This window comes from Kogia breviceps, chromosome X (assembly GCF_026419965.1).
Source record: "Kogia breviceps isolate mKogBre1 chromosome X, mKogBre1 haplotype 1, whole genome shotgun sequence".
Taxonomy (NCBI): domain Eukaryota; kingdom Metazoa; phylum Chordata; class Mammalia; order Artiodactyla; family Physeteridae; genus Kogia; species Kogia breviceps.
This window is the reverse complement of record NC_081330.1, coordinates 37418359-37443476: the sequence shown is the minus strand read 5'-3', so window position 1 is coordinate 37443476 and position 25118 is coordinate 37418359. Positions and strand designations below refer to the sequence as shown.

The 25118-nt window shown below is 43.9% G+C and overlaps 1 protein-coding gene across 1 annotated transcript in view; it reads left to right on the top strand.

Annotated features, from left to right (window-relative positions):
* ATG4A (autophagy related 4A cysteine peptidase) overlaps nt 1-25118 on the top strand; it is a 71862-nt gene that overhangs the window by 38991 nt on the left and 7753 nt on the right. Inside the window, exons 3-13 of the mRNA XM_067023769.1 lie at nt 3984-4094; nt 7178-7249; nt 9337-9435; nt 11996-12097; nt 12319-12391; nt 14735-14814; nt 15524-15711; nt 15833-15911; nt 20195-20337; nt 21759-21815; nt 23207-23315. Of these exons, the coding sequence (XP_066879870.1) occupies nt 3984-4094; nt 7178-7249; nt 9337-9435; nt 11996-12097; nt 12319-12391; nt 14735-14814; nt 15524-15711; nt 15833-15911; nt 20195-20337; nt 21759-21815; nt 23207-23315 (1113 nt within the window). The remainder of the gene's footprint in view (nt 1-3983; nt 4095-7177; nt 7250-9336; nt 9436-11995; nt 12098-12318; nt 12392-14734; nt 14815-15523; nt 15712-15832; nt 15912-20194; nt 20338-21758; nt 21816-23206; nt 23316-25118) is intronic.

Genomic DNA, 25118 nt, shown 5'->3' with positions numbered 1-25118 from the left:
GGATTAAGAGGCGCAAACTACTATGTATAAAATATAAGCTACGAGTACATATAATACAAAACAGGGAACATAGCCAACATTTTATAATAACTATAAATGGAATATAACCTTTAAAAATTGTGAATCACTGTGTTGTACACCTGAAACTTAAATAATATTGTACCTCAACTACACCTCAATTTTTAAAAATTAAAAAAAATGTATTGCTGAGAAGGCAGTTTTGGAAGCAGCAGTATCCTGGAGTGCTTTTAGAACAGGGTGATCTACAAGGAAGATACGCTGTGGTGTCTCAGGCTTTTTCTGGCCCTGAGATTCTGTGACCTTTTGATTTCATTTTAGAGTGATTGTGTTGTTTGTGGGGCACAAACCCCACAGAATCTGGGAGCCTTGATGTACACGTTTTGTTAAGCCCTATCAGAAAATCTGTTGTTTAAAATGATTTTTTTCTTCATTTATTTGCAGTTTTACAAAATAATCCTTAGAAATATAGTCAATTACTGGAAGGCAAATTATTAAAGTAAGTTATCAGCAAAAATAGCAGAGTGAGGACTTCTGAAAATTCTACCCATAATAGAAATGACAAGAATTGGCAAAAATGATCAGAATCAACTTTTGCAGCACTCTGGAAATTAACCAAAGGCTTGCACCAATCTGGGGAGTATTTATTCATGAAAAACGGCTGCATTTTGGTAAGAATAGTAAGCTTTGTGGCATTTTCACTTGCGCTGTGCCCATCCTTTGCTCTCCAGCTCTGCAGTAGCCTTGAGAATCCACAGCCTGTAACCATAGGGAAAGCCAGCAGCCTGGTAGCCCCTGGAGGATGCAGAACACGGTTGGAGCTCCTGTAAAGCCCCATTTCTAGAGAATTGTCATTATTTGATCTGTCTGATGATTCCCCGGAAGGCCCCACTTACAAGACTTGTATTTATTTGTCCTGACTTGGAGGTACAGAAAGCCTTCCCTGCCGGGGCTTTTTTGGAAAATTATTAGAGGCAATTGATTAACTTCACAGCTGTTTGAGGAGTAGATAACCAAAAAGTTTAAAAGGTAAAGCTGAGGAATAATATATCCATTGGGGCTTTGAAAAGTTCAGGCATATTCCTGGGAATCTAGAGGACCACATGCATGTTCAGGGCTATGTACATTCCCAAGGCTGTGCGCATGCTCAGGAAAGACCTGAGAAGGCCCTCAGCTCTCACTCTGGCTAACCTCGAGCTCTGTACAAGCAGAAAGGGAAAACTAAGGCAGAGTTAATCAACTGCCTGGCTGACTGTTGAAGGCATGCCACAACATGTACACAGAGCCACTTGGCCAAGACTGGGAGACTTTTTGGTTCCAGGAGTATATGGAAACCTTTTTATCAATTATTAGTTGACTACTAAGCTAACCCAGCAGAGACTTCGGTGCAATAATTATTAAAGTAGAATGGAACAGAATGAAGCCTGTTGTCCATCGGACCTTGTAGAAGCTAATTCTTGGTCCACCACGCTGCAGTATTTGTAGCTCTGCCTGTACAGTTCTATGTCTTTAAACAGGCTGAAAGGGCAAGGAACTCATATGGGGCTGATGTCTTGTTTGTTAATTTTAAGGCAAGACAAAAGTAGTTTTCAAAAATTTTTTTTCCAAAGGATTGCCATTAGTGAGAAGTGATTTGTTTGGAAACGCCATTTCACTTCTGCACCTCAGCCATATCCCAGCTGGCTTCTTCATCTCTTGGAGGTCTTCTTGTGGAAGACCAATTCCTCTCTCCTCCCCAGACTCCCATTTATGTACTCTCCCCATGTTGCTGCTCTTTGCTTCCGTTAATCTCATCTTCTGTTCTGGCTTTTCATTTGTTTCATCCATGTAGCTTTCAACTCAGGCTGGCTATGGCCTGACACACTGCATTCTGGGAGTCTGTTTTCTAAGAAGAGAATCAGGAAGAATAGAGACTGTAATGCCCTTTCTGCTGGCCTTGGGGGGTGGTGTGGAAGAGCAAGAGGAAAATTCTTTGGCTACCATTTTGGTCAAAGCCATCTCAGATGAAGCAGTGCAGTTCTCACAGGCTTTAAGGGGCTGTACTAATTTGACCAGATAGCTGGGCAATGACTCACTGAGACAGGGTTGGCGATAGAAAAATGTTTCTTTTTTCAGCCAGTACTAAAAAAAGACCCAAGGCTTATATGCATACATGCTGTACATTCATCCAATGCCACCCTTCCTCATCCCTACCAGGGGAATGCCAGAGAGGTTGCCCCTTTCCCACACTCCTCGCAAGCTACTTATTTCCTGACTTCTTTTTTCTCTTTTCTATGCTACACTGGATGTTCATTTTAAGCTGATTTCTCTTGCCTGTGAGGGGTGTAGAGTAGGGTGGGGAGGTACACAGTGTGATTTATGCCACCTCAGTCCACCACTTCCTGGGGATGGCCTGACCTGGATGATCATTTTTAGCCTGCTATTTCCTGGGCATGGGCCAGGGGCTGAGACCAGTGGCAGAAAGGCTAAGATGGCACAAGCTCCCTGGCAGATTCGGCAGTGATGAGTTTTCACTGGGGAATGAAACGGCTGTCTCATTTCTAACTTCTTTAGGTTTGAAATACTGCCAAGGCTGTAACCCGAATGATTAAAACATCTTGAGGAGAAAGGCTACCTAAATCCCTGAAAGACTGGACTTCTGTAATGTGTTTCGAGAAAGGCAGTATCCCTGGGTAGCTGTGTTTCTAAAATTTTAACTTCAAACCAATTATAACTTTAATTTATACAAATTATACAAAGTATAACATCAGCCTCCAACCACGTAACCTGTTTTCATGATCAGATAAGACTCATTTATACTTAAGAATATTTATTTCTATGAAAACAGCATGCCTTAGAAAACAAAGCCAAAAGAAAGCAATTTGTCCTTTCAAGTGAGCTTAAACACATCCCACAATGCCATATTTATAGGAAACTATTCCCCTGGTGCTCTTAGGGACTGGTCTCGGAGAGTCCCTGCAGCTACTTGTATCTGCACAAAATGGCCCCCACTCAGTCTGAGCTCCCCTCCCCATAGGGGCTGGGAGCCTCCAAGAGCTGAGAAGAGAAGGTGTGTGTTGAGTTATCTCAGCTTTGAACTTGAAATATGATTTGTCATTGAAATAACACCATAAACTATGAAATATACTAGCAATTTGATTTTTCTGGTTACAGGTTAAAATAGATTTTTCTGGACTGGCTTGGAAACTTATTTACGTACAATATTCTTTCTCTCAGAAAATTACTTAAAGGGAACTTTTGCAATAAGACCCCTTCATAAATAAGTCTTGACTCTTTTAGCAGACCCTTTGTCCGCAGTTGGTACAAAAGTGAATATGAACATATCTCGCATTACATGGCCATAAGTTCTGAGACTGTGGCCTGTGAACTTATGAGATTTAATTGTATTTTGTTTGGTTGCTTTCTCTTGAGAAAGAGTCACTTGTGAATCCCAAGAACAAGTTATATTTATCGGCAGCTTCAAGATTCTTCTTTGCAGAAGTTATAAGTGAATAAAATGGTAAATGAAAGTACTGTTAAAACATCTGGTCTTCCAGCTAAAATATTATGTTTTCACGGTTGTATAGTCTTTCAGGCTTATCATAACCCCCTTCTAAGCCACTGGCCGCTAGAAACCTCATAATATTCCTTGTGATGTGGACAGGGGGTAGGTATGCAGGTATTATTGTGCCACCTGCTACAGTCACACTAGGAGAAGCTGGAAAGTGACTATTTACAAAGAAAGCCCCATTGGGAAAAAAAAGGTTTGACATAGCTGTGACCAAAAAATTATTCAGAGATGGTGCCTCTACTAAAGGATTTTCAGGCCTTGTGAGTGTCTTTGTTCCTTAAGGAAAAGGATTTGCTTCCATTAAATTCTAGCCAGCGACCTTTTACCTTCAGGACAACAAAGGTAATAATCAGTAAACCACAGAAGCAAGCCCTCTGTATTAAATTTTGCCTAAGTTTCTTTCTTTTTCTTTCAGTTTTATCCAAGTATGAAAACCAGATTACTATTTTCGCTGACTACCTAGAAGAATTTCCAGATACAGATGAGCTGGTATGGATCTTGGGGAAACAGCATCTTCTTAAAACCGGTAAGGTTTGGTAGCATTGGTCTGTGAGAACCCAAATGAGGTGGGTGCCCAAGGTTAAGGTCCTATCCTGTTTTCCTCCTTGGGTTGATAAGGGTTAATGCTACTCCTAGGCGGATTTACCTGACAACCAGAGGAGTTTAAGCCTCGGGCCCCTTGCTTGCATGCAAGGTCCCTTCTAAGGCCCTGAGAGGCCCTAGCAGTGTGTTCACATGGTCATTGGTATTTGTACGATTTGAAAAAGTCATGTATTTTTGTTCTTTCCCTTAAAGGAGAACCCCCAGATTCTATAAGCCTCGGGTTTCAAAAAACATGGACCTGCTCCTGGTATCACTAACCAGTATCTAGTCTTTGATGACTGGGCTACATACTTCTCATTCCTCTCATGTCCTTTTCTATCTAGATGAAAAACACTGCCACCCAAGGGACTTCTAAATAGCCCATGGTGGTCAGAAACAATATCAGACACTGAGAAGTCTTATAGTTTTAGAGCTTGTGCTAACTGCAGCACTGTCTCAGTTTATTCTGATTTTGTATAGAACTTTTACCCACTGCAACTAGATGGAAAGGAGGCTTGGATTTTTCTTCCTTACCCTTACGCTCTTATAGATTGGGAAAGACCTTTTCACCTGAAACTGCTAACAACCCAGCACATAGATAAAGCCTGAACTTGGAGAGAGGCAGCTCTGATTTTTGTATCTGAGGAGAGGAGGCCCTAGCATGGAGGGAGGGACAGGAAGAAGCTGATCAAAAGGCAGGAGCGGGGACTTCCCTGGCAGCCCAGTGGTTAAGACTCTGTGCTTCCAATGCAGGGGGCGTGGGTTCAATCCCTGGCTGGGGGACTAGGATCCCACGTGCCACGCAGCACGGCCAAAAAATTAAAAAAATTAAAAAAAAAGAAAAAGGCAGGAGAGGAAGTTAGCATCTCTTAATGCCATCTGAGTCTGGCTTCATCCTTTTGATTGGAGAATCCTGAATAGTAGAGAGCACCTAGTGCTAGCAGTTAGGAGACCTTTTGTATTCAGGCTCTTCTACCTTGGATAATTCACTTCTCTTTCCAGATCTTAACTCCTTTCACCAGTAATTAACTGGAGGGGAACTGGAGATGATCTCTTCTAGTTCAGCATTCCATGACAACAGGGATCCCCAAGTTGCCAAATATGTCCATTTTCTTTTTTTTAACATCTTTATTGGAGTATAATTGCTATACAATGGTGTGTTAGTTTCTGCTTTATAACAAAGTGAATCAGCTGTACATATAAATACACCCCCATATCTCATCCCTCTTGCGTCTCCCTCCCACCCTCCCTATCCCACCCCTTTAGGTGGTCACAAAGCACCGAGCTGATCTCCATGTGCTATGCGGCTGCTTTCCACTAGCTATCTGTTTTACATTTGGTGGTGTATATATGTCCATGCCACTCTCTAACTTTGTCCCAGCTTACCCTTCCCCCTCCCTGTGTCCTCAAGTCCATTCTCTATGTCTGCGTCTTTATTCCTGTCCTGCCCCTAGGTTCTTCAGAACCATTTTTTTTAGATTCCATAATTATGTGTTAGCATACGGTATTTGGTTTTCTCTGTCTGACTTACTTCACTCTGTATGACAGTCTCTAGGTCCATCCACCTTGCTACAAATAACTCAATTTCGTTTCTTTTTATGGCTGAGTAATATTCCATTGTATATATGTGACACACCTTCTTTGTCCATTTCATCTGTCGATGGACACTTAGGTTGCTTCCATGTCCTCAAATATGCCCATTTTCAAACGTTAGGCTGGAAAAGGCCTTTCAAGGTGAAATTATTATTAAAATGTCTCTACAACTTTTCCCCAGACTTTCTAGCATATAGGCAAGCTGGAAGACCTAGAGAATATCAGACGAAGGAGTGAGTGGCGTGAGCATTAGAGAGGAGGGAATATAATAACAGCTAACATTTACCTCAGGCTTACTGCATAGTGTACCATGTAAGCTACTACTTTCCATGTAGTATTATCTTGTTGAATACTCATAAGTCTATGAAGTAGATACGATCATTCTCCCCATTTTACAGATGAGGAAACCGAAGCTTAGAGAGGTTAAGTGACAAGCCCACACATTTGGTAAGTAGTAGAGTCAGGGTTCAAACACAGGCAGAACATGGCTCCAGAAGTCTTGCTCTTAACCATTTTACGTCTGCTTCCCATAATGTGCTAGGCACCAGCAACATGAAGGGGAAGGAAAATCCAGACAGCTCAACTTTCTGATTTGTTCAAAGGAAAGGCAGGAGAAAAAAATAGAGACTATTGGCTAAAATTGAACTTCCTTTTTCTTCTTTTAAAGTGCAATGGCTATAAGTTCTCTATAGAGTAAAAATATAGATGTGTTGTTGAGAAGGGGGAGAGAGAAGACTAAGAAAGACAGAACCACATCTAAGTACAGATGACATGTGGATGCCAGATTTGTGGCCATCCAAATAAATTTATGCCATAAAATACAAGAAAGCATGCTTTGGAAAAAAATGTACAAAAGCATTTGTGATGTTATACATCCATTTAGATTACAAATGCCAGTTGCAGTAGGTAGTATTGATAAATTTCTTATACACTTAATTTGCTTAGCAGGGACATCTCCTTCTTAGTTAAACATTTGTGTATACCCACCCCCCCACACACACATGACCCATCCCTAGTTTTAGATAACAGACAGTGGATGCTGATAAGAGATCCAACCAACCATCATCATTCAGGCAGGGGCTGATTGCCTTGTTAGCAGGTTATCCAGGATCCTCGCTTTTCCTAGTCCTTGTCTTTTGGCCATGTGACCCCAGTGTTAAGTACCTGTTGGGGCTTTGGCTCTCAGTGAGAAGGAGGCAGGAACCACTCAGCATCATTGTACTAGCCAGTAGCTCCGATCAAAACATAGGTGGGAGGAAATGCTGAGATTATTTGGCTAAAATGAGCTTGGGTTTCCTATGAATTTCCCTTAGCCTCATAACAATGGAATTGTCTGGTTATTTGAAATTGAGTTTGCTGCTGGCTCAGAAATCAAAGGCAGATATCTTCAGATGGGATACAACGATTTAATTTTAATTTCACATTTAATTACAGAAAAATCTAAGCTGTTGTCTGATATAAGTGCTCGTCTATGGTTTACATACAGAAGGAAATTTTCACCAATTGGTAGGTATATCATTTATTATACTGTGCTTTCTTCTTTGTAGATAGCTTTCCTGAGGTTATCACTGACATCATGGAAACCTTAGAACTAAGAGCTCACTATGGTGAAGAATTTAATGTGGCGGAGTAGTTAGGTCTTATGCTTCATCCAGAAATTGTATTGCCGACGTGCCTCATCATATGTGGTTCCATGGTGTTAATGTGTAATGCCAGTATACTTTTAAGCCCACCCACCTCCAAGTGTTCAGGCACTTAGAAGTGTTACTTTTTTTAATTCTAAGGGCAAGGAAAAAGTCAAGCTTTTCATCTGGACAGTATCTATTAAATTATAATCCACTGCTTTGTGGAGCTATTTGATTATTAAAGATGGCTGTACCTTGAAGGAAAGAAAATAATTCTTTTGCTTTTTTTTCCCCTGTGAGTTGAAAACATCTTGCCACTGGGAGATGAATTATAATGGACTTGCTTGGAACTAATTTTAGTCAGTTAAGAGTACCGGCCACTGTCTAGAAAAAAGGGCAGTTCAATGAGCTAAGTGAATAGGATCCCTCCAGAGAAAATTTGTGAAATGTTTGCAAGTAGGGTGACCTCTTTCTAGTCTCGTGGTACTGTAGGAAAGGATCACCAAACTCAAATGGTGGAAGCTATTCTCCTATAGGGAAACCTGTCTGACTGATTTTGGTCCGGGACTGGACCTAGTAACTGGAGTGAAATCAACCTTTCTGATAAGTGCAAAGAGTGAAGTTCACACAGACAGTTTTTTTTTTGTTTTTTGTTTTTTTTTGCTCTGCACAGGAAGTACCTGAGCAAAATACACAAAAGAACAATCTTTAGCACCCGGTGATTCTAAACTGTTAAACTTTTTTCTGGGTGAAGAGATCTTTTCAAGATTTGAATACATTTGCAGTTCAACTCTGACAGTGTTTTGGAAGAGATGATATTTTTTTATGTGGGCTTCCTTGCATCTTTTCCATACTAATCTGGCCCATAATCCCACCATTAGCAAGAGCCGAAAGACTCCCCTTCCAGCTCACAAATTGGCTCAACCTTCCCCATCTTGCTGTAGCAACTCTCTTTCAGTCCCCACAACAAAAGGAAAGGAGCCAAAAGGACTACGGTTAGTCTTGTGAGACCATGCTTATAGCATACTTTTCCACTTCCATGTTGGGAAATGAAACAATGAAAGCAGAATGTCTCCTCCACCATCCAAGTTATCTCATTTCACTGGTACCTTGAAAAAGGATATTGAGCTCACCCTGGCCACGTTTATGGGATTTTTGTTACATCAAGTGTTCTTAAAATGGAATCCGTTGTCTTATTAACTGGCTTTGTGCCTTTTAAAAAGATAGTACATTTCTAATTTATTAGTGGTATTTTAAATTATGACCATACTCATAACACCAAATATTTACATCGTCCTGAGTGGGTTGTAGAACACTTTTATACTCTCTCTCTCTCTTAATTCTTACAATATCCACTAATAGTAGGCAAGGCATGTGCTATTATCCCCAGTCTACAGATGAGACTTAGATTGGGTAACTAGAGACTGGTTTTCTGATGCGTAATCTAGGACTCTTTCCTCTATTTTACATTCTCTCTCTTACTGTTCCGACCTTCATAATGTATATTTAGAACAGTCAAGAGCCTTCCAGATTTCCTTGACCATTTTGATAATCAAGTTTGGTAGCATTTATTTCTTAACTAAGGTAAGATTGCCCTCCCTGAGAAGTGAGTTGTGAAAAGTCAGATTTGGTCAAGCAGATGATGACATGGCATGTACTAAGTGTTGGTAGTCATACATGGTAGTCATGTACCCAAATTGCACGCATACCTGGATGTCTGTAGGCAGAAAACATAAGGGGCAGGTTTTGTTTGTTTTCCTTTGGCCATAGAACCTGTTTTGGTTAACTCAGCATTATCTTTGCAAGTTCCACCCTGTAACAAACCCTGTTTGATGTCTGGCTATATCTCTTGCCTCTCTATTCCGAGTATATGTGCCTGTCTGTCTTGTATGATTCCCAAATATGCTGATGTTTCAGGAAAGGGCAGTTCAAGGAACTCATATTCATTCCCATCCATTTTGCCAACAGGGGGAACGGGCCCTTCGTCAGACGCCGGCTGGGGATGTATGCTACGCTGTGGACAGATGATGCTGGCTCAAGCCCTTATTTGCAGACACTTGGGCAGGGGTGAGTTAAATTTGTTCTGGAAACTGCCTTGGAGACCTCTGCAGTCGCACTTGCTGCTGGTAGTTTAGCTCTGGTGCCGAGGGAACAGAGCTGCCGGTCCTGAAGTGCTCTCTGCAAGCCCAAGTAGTGGGGCTGACAAGTTGACAAAACCTCTCGTGAGAAAGAAACAGCCGGCATTTCCTTGTGACTCACCAAGCCGGAGACTTATTTTCCTGGGACAGATGAACGTTGAGGCAGGTGTATCATTTAGAGTTTCCATCTTCACTATTGTTCATGTTGAGTCCTTAAACGGGTCAGATAACAAAGGGAGCAGGAAGAAGGGTGTGGCGATAAGTCTGTTTTTTGACCTCATTTGAAATATCTGCCTAGTGAAGGACGTCAGTGACCTAAAGGAAGTGCCTAATGAGGGAGCTATTTTGGTTTGGGTTCACTGATGATGTCCATTCGATGATGAAGAAATCCTTAAATCAGCTTCCTCAGGAGGCTGTTTCATTAAGAACCTTCCAGTAATCACTGTTGGAACTGTCGAGTCTTGCTTTCTTAAGACATGCGTGTGCTTCCCTGTTGGCATCTGTAGGCTGACCTTGGGTAGATGCCAGTTCAGGCACTTGGGTGAAAGTCTGGTTTGCCTTAAGGATGAGGGAGTGAAATAACACCTTGGATGAGATTGGGCTGCTGAACTCATCGGCTGTTGCTCCTTGAGGTTCAGAGGTACAAAAACGTCGCTCCCTGTCCAGGACTACTCAACTTCACACATCCTCCTGAGGTTCCCAGAGAAGATTGGGGAAGGGGCTGGGGAGGGTTTAGGGCTTCGTGCCTTCTTTTCAGGGTTTAGGATGTCCTGTGCCTGTGTTCCCTGGGTAGTATCATAATTTCTGTTTTACAGATGAGGAAACTGAGGCTCAGGAAGTAAGGTGACTTGCCCTGGGTCAAACAGCAAGAAGGCATCAATTTGGGAATACAATGCGGGTCTTCTGACTCCTTGTCCAGTGATTTCTCTACTGTACACATACTTCTTGGAGCAGATAGTTCTTACTGTTTAACTTTCTCATTTATGAAACACTTCAAGATGATTCTTCTGGAAGTGAATTTTGTGGAAAGCAAACTGGGGGGAAAAAACCCCACAGTCAGCAATCTCAATTGTCTTAATATAAAAGCAAGTAGCAGGAAGAATGTGGAAATAGATCTTGTAGCTAAGATGAAAGAGAAGATGTAATTTTATAAAGAAGTGTTTTGGAGTGTTTCCTATTCGGTTATTTTACAGTTGAGGTGGGGTGTTCACTTATCACTGTCATCAGTAAATATTTAGTGGTACTTAGAAGCCAGCTAATCAGGATTTCCCCCAGACTTGAACAGTTTAGTAGCTGATGAAAAACAGTTGGGTGCTGTTCACCCTTTGAAGACTGTCGGATACGAAGTTTAAAACTTTGGTTTCAGAAATACTAGAAGTGAAGAGAACTAAAGGCTCTGGAGATAGTGGCCTTTGGCTTCAAGTAGGTTTCATTTGTGAATTCAGATGCTCTCTAAAACCTCAGGAGAGAAATTTCTGTCTTGGAAGCAAACTAAGTCTCAGAAATCTGTCCCATTAGACAGAGTTCCTAGAGCTGAGGGAATGGGAATAGTGTGTCCTTTCCACAGCAGTGATGATGAGAGTTTTTGCAGTTGTCCTCAGTGATAAGCAGCCCCTATAGGATTTGGGGGGCTGTGCCTGAGGCACGGATGGAATCCCCACAGATGTAATTATTTTAGTTTTGGTCATAAGGAAACCTGAAACACCTGATAACAAGGTATTTGTTTTTCCAAAAGTCATTGTGGCCTTTTTAAAAGGTTGTGTAAAAATGGCAGCATGGTCACAAACCACCTAGCTGACCACCTAGAGGGGTGGGAGGGAGGGAGATGCAAGAGGGAAGAGATATGGGAACATATGTATATGTATAACTGATTCACTCTGGTGTAAAGCAGAAACTAACACACCACTGTAAAGGAATTATACTCCGATAAAGATGTTAAAAAAATGGCAGCATGCATTTTAAAAAAAAGCTTCCTTGGTTGCAAATTGTGTATATTCCCCCGGGAATAGATGTGTGTCAGAAGAGCACTTCCCCCCATGAGACTCTGTTGGCAATGCTGCCAAAATATACGGACCAAAGCCCTTGCTGTCTGTGTGGACATGAGACATAACAGCGTCTGGGTGAGACACGGATATACTGCCAGGTTTTGTGGTGACCTCCTGTTCACTGAGTAGCTGACCAGAAAGGCCTTGTGACACTGTCTTCATGTAATATTTATCCAACTCAAGCTCGTGGGCTAAGTCAATTCCTTGGTCAACTTCTTGTTTTGCTTTTACTTTATACCCACTGAGTCTTTGAAAGAAATCAGTTTCCAGATATCTTGGCCATCAACATTAAAGATACTTAGGGATGTTCTGACCTGATCACCCCCACCTTCTACATGTAACTCCTTTGTCTACCTTCTAACCTCGTAGTCACAGTAAGAGTGCAGAGATAACAAGCAGTTATAAAAATGATTTTAACTCATTTTTTTTCTTTTTCCTAAAAAGACTGGAACTGGGCGAAACAGAAAGAACAACCCAAAGAATACCAACGAATCCTACAGTGCTTCCTAGATAGAAAAGACTGTTGCTACTCTATCCATCAAATGGGTAAGGTCACATGAGTAGTTTAAAGTCTGTCTCTCTGTTCTGTCGTTCAATTAAGAGGAAAGGAACACTGTACGTGAAATTCAGCTTACATTGCTGTACTCGCTTTTCTTGTCCCCTGCTTTGTATGTGGCTCTACTAAGTCAGCCCATCTACTTATTTATGCGAAAAATTAGGAGTTTGTGGTTTGCTAACCTGTTTATTATTTTTCCACATAAAAACAGCACAGATGGGTGTAGGAGAAGGGAAATCAATTGGCGAATGGTTTGGACCAAATACAGTTGCACAGGTGTTAAAGTAAGTAAAAGAGTCTGGCATGTGCCTTATTCTACCATCTCCTATGCCTCCCTCCACCAACTCAACATCCCATCAAACCAGCTATTCCTGCCACATCCCACTAAGCCACCAAACATCTGTACCATTTTGCTCAGATAGTTCTTTGAAATGTGTAATGTGTGTGGGCAACTGTCTTGGTAAATCACAGTTATAGTCATTGGTACCAGTCTATGGGGAGGCTCCTCAGGACTCATTCCGTATCCCACTTGTAGATGGGTGCTCACGTGCTCAGCCGTCAGCCTGAGGGTCACTTTGAAGCCAAAGCGTTTGAACTAAGCGGGGAAGCCTGAGCCAGCCTAGGCAAGACACAGACTCCCACCCTGTATGCTATAAAAAAAAAAAAAAATTCTTCACTGATTCATTCAACATTGACTGGGTGCCTCTGTTGCCCTAAGTACTGAGTGCACAGAAATAAACTAGGTGTAGTTCTTGCTTCAAGGACCTCACCACTTATTGGAGGAGACAAACCCCAAGGGAGTCTTAGAATCAGTTTGTCATCTCTTAGGAGACTCAAGGTACCCCAGCATGGTACTTTCGCAATTGTCCTGTTAAGTCTCAGAATTCACCTCCCACAGCAAGAGACGACATGGAGAGGCCAGGACCAATGCTTTGGAAATGAGTTGGGTGAGTGGCATCAACACCTACACCTGCAGGCCATCTCACCTATTGTCACTCTCCTTTCTGACAACCTGTCACCAAATGGGAACTCCATGAGGGCAGAGACCGTATTTGCCTCATTCACTCCTGTAATATTAGCACATGAAACTGCCTGGCACATGTAAGTGCTCAATAAATCCTTGATGAATGAATGCATGAAAATGGCAGATAGAATCTGGGGCTGGATTTAGGCATCAGAAAGTTGAAACTGTCTAGCCTCCTTTGGTAGCTACTTCAATTCCTGGGCTCTCTGGCGTGTGATGATGGGACCTGCTCCATGCAAAATACAGATGGGGCACTGTTTCAATTAGTTATTAGCTAACCTTCAGTGAACTGGAATGCTTTGTAAATGTGCTTTTGAGGGGAGTAGTCTGGACTTCCTGGGGACCCAAGTGAAACCTGTATCTTTGCATTACTCTTTGCTAACAGTGCAGCCTCTCTGAGACCACTTTCTTTACCATGGTCCATAGTGGGTTTTGGGGCATTGTTGATCTGCTGAGTTAGGATCTGGTGGTATTTCGGGAACCACTGTAGGAACCCAGGGCAGAAAGTGTAGAAGATTAGAATGGCTGTGCCGACCCCAAAACCTAGCTTGATATGGTTGGTTTATAAATGAAATCCCTCAGAATTTGCTTCTTTCTTCTAAATTTTGAGCTTCCCAACAACAAGCAAGTGGAAACATACATTTTTAAAGAATTTTAGTGGGTTCTGAGTCATTGTGATTGTTATTAACAACAGTAGATGATGATGATGTTGTCATTATTATTTTGGGGGAAAGATACTACATTAAATGAAATTTAAATATAATGGTAATTAACCTCTTCTTGGGAGTTACTTTGGTTTGGGAGAGAATGTTTCTTTTGTTTTGTTTTGTTTTTTCAGCCATTGAGACTGGGCTTTACTGCAGAATTCCAGAGTAGCCAGGGTAAACATGTCTTCTTCAAACTGGCAAGGGGAGAAATAAGGGAGAAATAGACAAGGTACTCAGACATCAGATAATCTCTCTTTTAAAGGGGTTTTCTTTCTAATCTCCTCTGAAGTCACGCACTTCAGCATGCTCTGTCTTCAGCTGTTCACCAGCAAGGCCCGGCACTGAAGCCATCTGCGGCCCAAGTCTCCTGGGACAGCATCCTTACCATATGTGGAAAGGGACAGAAGAGATCACCTCTCTCTCTCTCTCCCCCACTCCCTGGATTTCCCTAGAACTTATTGTTTGTATTATGTATGCTCCTAAACAAATATATATATATGTGTATATTAATAACAGTTTTCTATTTTTGAAAAAAGGAGTAAGTCAGAATGTCTCTTATTTAAGAAAAGAAAACAAAATCTCTTGGGAGAAGATGCACTGGTAACCTCTCTCTTTCGCCCAGTGAGAGTAACATCATTTTGCAAGGCAGCCTTTTGCATTTTGTAAAGCAGGCCTTCTTTTTGAGGTGCGGAAACAGTGCCTCTGGCATTCTCAAGGTCCCCGGACATAGAATGTTCCAGAGCTCAGTCAAGGGAGCCAGACCTGACCTGAATCGCAACTTCTCTGTGTCTCAGTGTTCGGTCACTTCAGGAACGCTGGGCATACATAGGTTGTACTGCTTCCTGCCGAGATGTCCATCTTCCCCAATTGTGACTTCATTGTATGTTGCTTTGCAGAAAACTTGCTTTATTTGATGAATGGAATTCCTTGGCTGTTTATGTTTCAATGGATAACACCGTGGTTATTGAAGATATCAGTGAGTCTCGGGCCAGTTTACCTTCTCGGGTGGCTGGGTGATGAGGTTCTTCCTCACCACTCAGAATGTGTGTGGGGCGTGGTGGGAGAGAAAGACAGAAAGCGAGGGAGAAAAAGAGAATGAAGATACACAGACATCCCCGTTCCCCTGCCCCCCGACTCTCTGGCCTGCCCATCTAGCAGGACCGGGGCGCACAGGGCTCCGGTTAATCATCCCCTGTGCCCCTTCTCTTCCCTTTCAACTTTCTGAAAGGGAGAAAACAATTAGAGGATCTCTGCCGCCCCTTAATGAGGCACCAGACCCTTTCCCTGCAGGACTCCCCAAGTGCGAGTAATCCGTTAAACCACTGACAGGTCTTCTGTGGCGGCCCCCCCCCCGTGCTCCCCGCCACGGGGTTAGAGGGACCCACAGATACAGTGCCTGTTTCCAAGGCCCTTGCAGTCTAGTTGAGAAATGAGATTCTCCCAGTGACCCCATAATATCTGACAAGAGGTAAGTGAGTGTTCAGTTGCCAGAAGGAGGGGAAGTAAGGGCTGGAGGGGTGGCCTGGGCTTCCTGTAGGAGGTGGGGCAGCAGGGCCCCGGTGGCAGGGGGGGAGGGCCTTCCGGACAGCGGCTGTCATGTGAGGTCTCCTTTAGTTTTGCCCTTGGCACATCTCCTAGGGCTGGATGCCCCTTATTTACCCAGCTCCCTTGTCTTCTGTTTCTAGAAAAAATGTGCCACACCCTCCCCTTGAGTGCCGAAACAGCTGCTGAGAGCCCCCCTGAGTCTCTGAATGATTCGACCCAGAGTAAGGGCCCCTCTGCCTGCTCTCCAGCCTGGAAACCCTTGCTGCTTATTGTGCCCCTCCGCCTGGGCATAAACCAAATCAATCCTGTCTATGTCGACGCCTTCAAAGTAAGTCGCACCTTTCCCCAAGCCGCTTGCTGCCCGCCCATCCCACCGCCATGTGAGCACGGAGATCCGTGAGCAGCAGTCCACAAAAGAGCTGAGAATCTTGCGTTCTCTTTCCCTCCAGGAGTGTTTTAAGATGCCACAGTCTTTAGGGGCATTAGGAGGAAAACCAAATAACGCCTATTATTTCATAGGATTCTTAGGTAAGAAAAGAGGAATCACAAGTAAGTCATCATGGGCTAGGGGAGGGCGGGCAGAAGGTCTGCACGGGAGACCAGGCAATTCCAGTTTTAGGGGGCCCTCACCTAGCCTGGAGATGCTGTGGCCTCTGGAGAGCTCATCTTGTCTCTGGCCTGGAGAGTAACGTTTACCTGGGCCTGGCAGAGAGCAGACCCCCCTTCAGTGCCTCTGCTTCATTGCCTCTTGATAAGGTGGTTCCATGGCTGCTTTCCCACCGGACGGCCCCAAGGTCATAGCATTGCTTCAGCACCTGTCTCTCTTTCCTGTGGCGTCCAGGGTGTCAGGGCTTCACTCCCCTGGCCTTGCCGATACCCCTCTTAATGGGGCTCGGGCGTTCAGGCTAGGAGCCATCCTCTGGCTTCCCAGGCTCATGCAGCTTGGGCTGCTAGTTTATTGTTCAGAGCCCTGACTCTGGTGGGAATAAGAGGAGGTGAAGACAGAGGTATCCCTTTCCTGATACTGGAGGCTAAGCCTTAAAATGACTAAACCTATTGTGGATCCTGATGAGCAGCCCGGCACTACCTGCCTCCGTAGATGCTTACTCACGAGCTGTGACCAGAGACATTTAAGGCCCTTGGCACACGAGGGGAGCTAGCCCGGTGCTTCTCAAACTTTAATGTGCACATGAATCACCTTGAGAGCCTATTATAATGTGGGTTCAGCAGGTCTGGGGTGGGGCCTGAGAACCTGCATTTCTAACTAGGTAGTACCGGTGCTGCTGGTGCCACACTTTGAGTACCAAGGGCCTAGACACCTGCTTAGTCCCGCAGAGTAAGGGAGTGATGCGGTGATGGAAGTGGGATACGGGACACCTCTCGCAGGAGTGGGCTTCGAGGAAGCTATGAGCTTAGAGTGCAAGGGAGAGCCAGGGCAGGTGTGGGGAATGGCCTGAGGGATGTGCAAAGGACTGAGTGAGACGCGCTCGGTCACCTTCCCGCTCATCTCCTCCTCGGAGATTCATGGAGGTGGGGCGGGTGGAAACAGACCCAGCCCTGTATGTGGCCAGTCTCCCACTGGCTAGCTGGGTGCCAGCAGGAAGAGTGTCAGCTCTTTCAGTCTCAAGTTCCCTTTATGGAAGATAGGGCTGACCCCCAGCTCACCATGTTGTCCCCTCGCCGGAAAGCACTCAGCAAAAAGAGCCAGCCTAACCCCAGCACCTCTTTCCTCTGCTGGCTCTTTCTCTCTTTAAGGCAGGGTTTCTCCACAGTTGCTGGGGCTCTCTTGAATGCTGCCATCTACTGGTCTCACCTAAGAACGACAGCTTGATGGAACATTTGGAAAGTGGAGGCTTTTCTTTTTCTAAGTACAAACCCCAGTATTTAGAGTGTTATAAACTTAGATGTTCTCTGTTTCTAAGCTTTTGGGTTCCTGTCAAAGAAAAGGTAGCAAAAATCTATTTCCTATTGTCCGTGCTTGAGGAAAAGGTGGAAACACTGGAAAATAATTTTGGAGGGATCTCAGTGAATCCTGGGCACCCTGGCCTCCTTTATCCCAAGTTACCCAGAGAGAATTTGCCAAGCTGGCATAGCCCTTCTGTTTCCTGACGCCACTGGGTCGAGGAGACATTGGTGGAGTCGGACTGCTTTGGAAAGAGGTGTGGGCAGTCCTCAGTTCCATTTGCCCGCTAATGTCCATAAATCCTTTGTTTAACCTTCACTTGAGGCTTCAAACTCCCCTCAACTCCCATTTTCTGACTTACCCCCTTACTGTATTAGGCTCGGGTGGGGAGAGTCTGAATTGGCAGAATGTCTGAAGGGAGGGGACAGATGAGAACTGCCATTTTCTGAGCAAGGGACTCTGCAGAGGGTTCTCTCTCAATCTCTCTCCCCCTCTTTCTCTCTCTCTCTCCATGTATAAAAATATATATATTTATATTACTTGTCAGTATAATGTTTCCTATTTTATATATAAATATATAATTTATATTTATATTTTATAATATATAATTATATATTAAAACATATATACACGTATAGAGAGATATAGATTAATATCGATAGTTATATAGAGATGAGCCCAGTGTCTGCAGATGGTGGACCTGCCTGCCACTTCTTCTTGGGCCTCATTAGAGACCTTGATTTAGTCCCCATATCATTTCTAGGACTTTTTTTTTTTTTTTTTTTTTTTTTCGGTATGCGGGCCTCACACTGTTGTGGCCTCTCCCGTTGCAGAGCGCAGGCTCTGGAAGCACAGGCTCAGTGGCCATGGCTCACGGGCCCAGCTGCTCCGTGGCATGTGAGATCTTCCCAGACCGGGGCACGAACCCGTGTCCCCTGCATTGGCAGGCGGAGTCGCAACCACTGCGCCACCAGGGAAGCCCTCTAGGACTTTTTTGATCTACTGTGTCTCTTTTTTTTTTTTTTTTTTTTTGTGGTACGCGGGCCTCTCACTGTTGTGGCCTCTCCCGTTGCGGAGCACAGGCTCCGGACGCGCAGGCCCAGCGGCCATGGCTCACGGGCCCAGCTGCTCCGCGGTATGTGGGATCTTCCCGGACCGGGGCACGAACCCGTGTCCCCTGCATCGGCAGGCGGATTCTCAACCACTGCACCACCAGGGAAGCCCCTACTGTATCTCTTTTAAGCACTCTCAGAAATAGGGCAGCCCACAAAGCTCCACTACACACACGCGCACACACACACACACACACACACACACACACACACACACACACACACACACGGGAAAGGGCCACAGTCAGAGAGGACACTGTTATTATTCCCAGTACCTTAACTCAAAACTGGCAGAATGCTCGGTTCTAATCCTGCTTTGGAGTCGCATTTTCTCATGCACAGCTTCCTTCTCCCCTTCCCTTTCTATGGTCTTAGGTAGACTTTCCTCTAAACATCCTGTTGATCGCTCTTCATTGAGCCTTGAGGCTTTTTTGCCATAACTGGTCTCACCCGCCTGTGGTCTGGGGGAATAGGTACCTTGACTTTCCTAACGCAAGCCATATGGGGACATTGATTTCCATATGCTCTTCAACATGTATTTGTAGGAAAATCCTTTTGAGTCTCAGCAAGGTACATCTATCACTACCTTGCGTTTGTGTTGTGTTTTAAGCAGTTCACAGAGGTGAGATCTTCTCATTCTGATAATACCCTGTGCGGTAACTGGAACCGACCCAGTGACCCCAGTTTAAAAGCAAGAAAGTTAAGACAGAGTGAAGTGGTTTGTCCTAGGTCTGCGACAGAGATAAATTAAACTTGGCATCAGACATCAGAAACACTCTTTGCCAACAGAAGCACTTAGATGTACCCAAAAGAATCCTGGATGCCATTCCAGAGAGCGTCTTCGGGGTGTCCCTTCCCACCCCATCCTCCTGCCTCAGGCAGATCTCTCTCTTTGTTCGCTTAACCCAGTCTAGAACACAGAGGCCCAGATGGTTCTCAGGCCTGGACAGCGAGGTTGGGGTTGACCCCTTAGGTACGTCAGCCTACTCAGTATGCTGCTGCTGAGCATTAGAGGGACTCCCAACCCTTTGCACATTAGATAAAAGTAGAGATTCTATTATCCCAAAGTCCCCCCCATGTCATTATTGGGCTCGACTTTTTCAATTTATGAAGCAGCGTTTTTCTCCAAGTTGTAATGGTCGACCAATCTCAAAGTGAGTTTTCTCAGCAAGGCGTATCTGTACTGATATTACTGTGACCAAGGCAGTGCTTTCTGACAGGAATTACTGACTTGCTAACAATGACTAACTTGCTAGCGAATCAAGACCAGAAGTCAGCTCCCTGGTATCTCATCCACAGCAGAGTCAGCATTCCCATTTCTTTTGGAGGCCAAGGCCTTTTTCCTTCCCAGCTGTGCTCTTTGACCATAGGTCTAAGAACCAATGGTCTGGAGCAAGAGGCTTCCCAGTGTTGAAAGGGTCAGGGAGCTCCCTGATGGCACCTGGACGCATGGCCTGGTGACTCCACCTACAACCTCCTGGCGACTGCTGCTCACCGAGCCCGCCATGTCATCTGTGGCTGCTCATCCCCCCCTTTCCCCAAACCTGTGCCTTTCCACTTTTGGACTTGGGCTTGGAGGAGATATAAATGCTAGGGCAAGTCTTCGCATTGAATGATTGGCTTCGGGCGTGGGTGGCTTCCTTCAAGCATGGTCACCCTCCTTCCGGCTTTCTGTCATCTCATTCTCATTGTCACCAAGCGAGGGGTTAGGACAACCAGAGCGCCTCATCCCAAGGACAGCAGTGTGGCCGGGGCCAGTGGTTCTTCGAAGGTTAAGCATGTCTCATTCAAAACAGGCGATGAGCTCATTTTCCTGGACCCCCACACAACCCAGACCTTTGTTGACACTGAGAACGGAACGGTTGACGACCAGACTTTCCATTGTCTGCAACCTCCGCAGCGAATGAACATCCTGAACTTGGATCCTTCCGTAGCATTGGTGGGTATCTGAAGGTTGGGTGGCCCAAGAGACACAACGCTGCCCTATCACAGTTTGGCTCCCTGGAAGTTATCCAGGTTGTTAGGTAGGGCGGCAAAAGAATGTTCGCTCCCCACCCCCACGAGAGGTAGGGTCATGTGGTGTAGTGGGGAAGGAATGGGCCCTGAAACCGAGTTAGGATCGAAGCCGCTTACCAGCCATGGACTTAGGGGGAGTCCCTTAAATTTTCTGAGCTTCGGCCTTCTCATCCCTCCAGTGGGCAAAACGGTCGTTCCTTCCTTGCATGGCTACATGAGTACACTATGTGTAAGGCATATAGCACAGTGCCTGGCATGTTGTAAGCATTCTAGAAATGTTAGTCATGATCAGTGTTACCATCTTTCCCCCTTTTCCTTCTTGCCCTCTAAATATTGCCATCCAGGCACCGGGAATAAGGTGAGACATAGGGAAGGAGGGATAAGGAGGCAAGATCTCCTGGGTGGACAATGTCCATTCCTCTGGGCACACAGTCCAGGGAGCTGCAGGCTTTCCCCCACTGGAAATATGACTGCCGTCCACACATGGAAGGGACAGCTGCCTGGGAAGTAGCCAGTGGTTCTGAAGCCCGTCTGCATCCTCTCTACCAGTTTAACCCAGTTGTCCGAGGGCCAGGGACGGAGAGCTGACAGAGTCCTCCTCTTGTTTTGGACCGTTCTTTTAGTGCTGTAGGATGTTTCTGAGGATGGGGAAGGAGGCTGATGGTTCTCTTTATTCTTTTTTTTTTTTTTTTTACCACCAGGGAAGTCCCTTTCTTTCTTGAAGTTTTGAATTTTATTTTATTTGATTTTTTATACAGCAGGTTCTCATTAGTTATCCATTTTGTACATATTAGTGAATATATGTCAATCCCAATCTCCCAATTCATCACACCACCACCTCTTTATTCTAAAAGATAATTTCCTTAAGGTCAAAGCCACCTTGTTAAGTAATGCCTCTAGCTAAAAGTACTATTTGGCTTTTGTTTGCTGGTTTTAATGGATTATTTTTTATAGGTAGGTATATTTGTGCACTGAATGTAATGGAATTAACCCTGTGCTTTGGAGACTGGTTTTCAAGCTACTATATCGCACAGTGTGAAGGGAGAGGATCAGGGAGGGAAAGATACAGAGTAAAAGGGAAAGGGACAGAATAAGAGAAAGAGGCAGAGAGAGAGAGAAAATATGAAGATGCATGAGCAGATGTATGTGTTCAAGTGAGGCACTGATCTAGGAGAGAGATAAGCTCAGACACTCTTCCTCCCTGTTGCTGGGAGGACACATCCAAAGGAAGTGGCCCACATCCTACATCGCAACTCTGGGCCAACGGCTCCATCTTGCAATACAAAGGGCCTGCCTGGGTGCCCCTGACCAGTTCTAAGTTGTCTTCTTTTGCTTTCCCCCAAGGGATTTTTCTGCAAAGAAGAAAAAGACTTTGATAGCTGGTGTAGCCTTGTTCAGAAGGTAAAGATGTATGTTTTTCTTAGTCTTAAAAAACAAGTGTTATTCAATATAATTCCTTTTCAAGACGGTTTTTCATAGTAACATAAATCCAGCCTGATATGACTTTATTGCAAGAGAAAGAAACTAGGATCTGGGAAATTGTACATAACTTTGGGGAAACTAAAGAAAAACTTTGGTTTGCATTATGTTGAATGTTCCATCTCATTAAGCCCGTGAGTCAATGAAATATTCAACTAATATTCTACCATTTTAACTTAAAAATGCCAATTTCATATAGCTCAGCCTAAATTCTTCCTTACTCTGTTTGTAACACTGAGATGGTTGAAGGAGCCGAACTACTTTTCTATTTGTTTTGTGTCCATTTACAGTTTAACATGTTCCATTATGGTTTAAGGGGCTTGCCTTTCTATTAACTGTCTTATTTATATAAAATATAGGCACACTGCCACTTAAAGCAAACACAGTTGGCAGAAATCTGTGTAAATACGAAAGCAAGTTATTCTTTCTTTTTGGCATTTAATGTCAAAGGGTATTTATCATTTTACTGGCTCACAACTTTTGTATCTGCCTCCCTCATCCTTTGCTTCTAACACATGCCAATTATGTGGAAGATATTGATCAATGCTTATTGAAAGAATGAGGGGAGATCATAGGGAGTAGTTTAAAGAGCCCTGGATGGGGTGGCAGGAGACATCATGTTCTCTTATCTGCAAAACAGAGGGGTTGAAGAGATGGGATCCCAGAGCCTCTTGTAAGTGTAAGGAGGGAAGATTTTTCTTCACAGGTGAACAAATAATTAACACTAAAGTCCCCAGCTGAATCTGAAACCCCAGTTAATAATTGGCTGAGACATAATGGAGAATTATTTTCTAAAGGCATTACTTACATTTCAGAATGCTGCAAAACTGTATATCACATTTAACGTTAGAAAGAAAAATTTCTGGTAAGACTATGCTATTTAAATTAGGACATATATCATATGTCTTGGATTGAAATTGAAACCATGCCAATATGTGCCAATATTCTTTGGGGGCAGATTTAACTTGATTAACCAACATTTCTTTGGAGCCAACACTTCAGGAACATCTCACCCCTAAATTGAGTTGGTCCCATGCAACTGGCGTAAGACCTCATGATGGAGCATGGGCAGTGAGTACTGGCCTTCCATCAGATCCTCCCTCCAGTGTCCTTCCTTCCTGGCCAACAGTACCTAGAATTGAAGAGAGCTGGGTCTTCAGACGGGTCAAGTAGAGGATGAGTGTATTTGCTAAGCCTTTGCTTTCACCTTTCAACAACCAGGCCACTCTCTTAGTGTTTGGAGTCACATACTGCCAACTGGGCAGAAATGTAGTGACTCTGCAGTGTTTACAACTGTTTCTATGTCTCCTCAGGAAATTCTAAAGGAAAATTTAAGGATGTTTGAATTAGTTCAGAAACATCCATCACACTGGCCTCCCTTTGTTCCTCCAGCCAAGCCAGAAGTGACAACCACTGGGGCAGGTAAGCTGTTGTTCAGAAGCTCTCTGGCCAGCAGACCCATGGATAGCAGTTGTCTTATGAGACAGAAGCAATTGTGGGTCCTGTTTTCAGTGGAAATGAAAAATTTCTATTCAGCTGCACTGATCAAGGAATGGTGCTTCTTCTGATGAACTGATATTTACCAATTTCAAAGAATGATAGTAAAAAATAAATGAGCTCCATGCAAAAGTTCCATACAAAATCAAAATGACTAGAATTTCTTTTTCTCATGGTCTGGTTCAGAAGACAAATCAGATGCCATGGGTAATTCAAAAGGTACCTCGAAGGTCTTACAGAGCCTCAACTTCATCACTTTGAATAGGACTGTGTAACAAGTCCAGTTAGTTTGATTCTTTTTTTTAATTGAAGTATAGTTGATTTACAATGTTGTGTTAGTTTCAGGTGTACAGTAAGAGATTCAGTTATATATATACTTTTTCAGTTTCTTTTCCATTATAGGTTATTATAAGATATTAAATATAGTTCCCTGTGCTATAAGTAGGTCCTTGTTTATCTATTCTATATATAGTAGTGTGTATCTGTTAACCCCAAACTCCTAATTTATCCCTCCCCCCCCCCTTTCATTTGGTAACCATAAATTTGTTTTCTATGTCTGTGAGTCTGTTTCTGTTTTGTAAATAAGTTCATTTGTATAATATTTTTAGATTCCATGTATAAGTGATATCATATTGTATTTATCTTTCTCTGACTTACCTCACTTAGTGTGATATTCTCTAGGTTCATCCATGTTGCTGCAAATGGCATTATTTCATTATTTTTATGGCTGAGTGATATGCTATTTTGTGTGTGTGTGTGTGTGTGTGTGTGTGTGTGTGTGTGTGTGTGTGTATCTCACATCTTCTTTACCCATTCACCTGTAGATGGGCATTTAGGTTGCTTCCATGTCTTGGCTATTGTAAATAGTGCTGCCGTGAACATTGGGGTACATGTATCTTTTCAAATTAGAGTTTTCGTCTTTTCAGAATATATGCCCAGGAGTGGAATTGCTGGATCATATGGTAACTCTATTTTTAGTTTTTTAAGGAACCTCCATACTGTTCTCCATAGTGGCTACACCAATTTACATTCCCAGCAACAGTGCAAGAGGGTTTCCTTTACTCCACACCCTCTCCAGCATTTACTGTTTGTAGATTTTTTGATAATGGCCATTCTGACCGGTGTGAGATGCCATCTCATTGTAGTTTTGATTTGCATTTCTCTAATGATTAGTGATGTTGAGCATCTTTTTTTTTTTTTTTTTTTTTTTTTTTGGTGGTATGCGGGCCTCTCACTGCTGTGGCCTCTCCCTTTGCGGAGCAAAGGCTCCGGACGCGCAGGCTCAGCGGCCATGGCTCACGGGCCCAGCTGCTCCACGGCATGTGGGATCCTCCTGGACCGGGGCACGAACCCGTGTCCCCTGCATCGGCAGGCGGATTCTCAACCACTGCGCCACCAGGGAAGCCCTTGAGCATCTTTTCATGGGCCTATTGGCCATTTGTATGTCTTCTTTGGAGAAATGTCTATTTAGGTCTTCTGCCTATTTTTTTTTTTTTTTTTTTTTTTTTTTTTGCGATACGCAGGCCTCTCACTGTTGTGGCCTCTCCCATTGCAGAGCACAGGCTCCAGATGCGCAGGCTCAGTGGCCATGACTCACGGGCCCAGCTGCTCCACAGCATGTGGGATCTTTCCGGACTGGGGCACAAACCTGTGTCCCCTGCATCAGCAGGTGGACTCTCAACCACTGCGCCACCAGGGAAGCCCTGCCTATTTTTTGATTGGATTGTT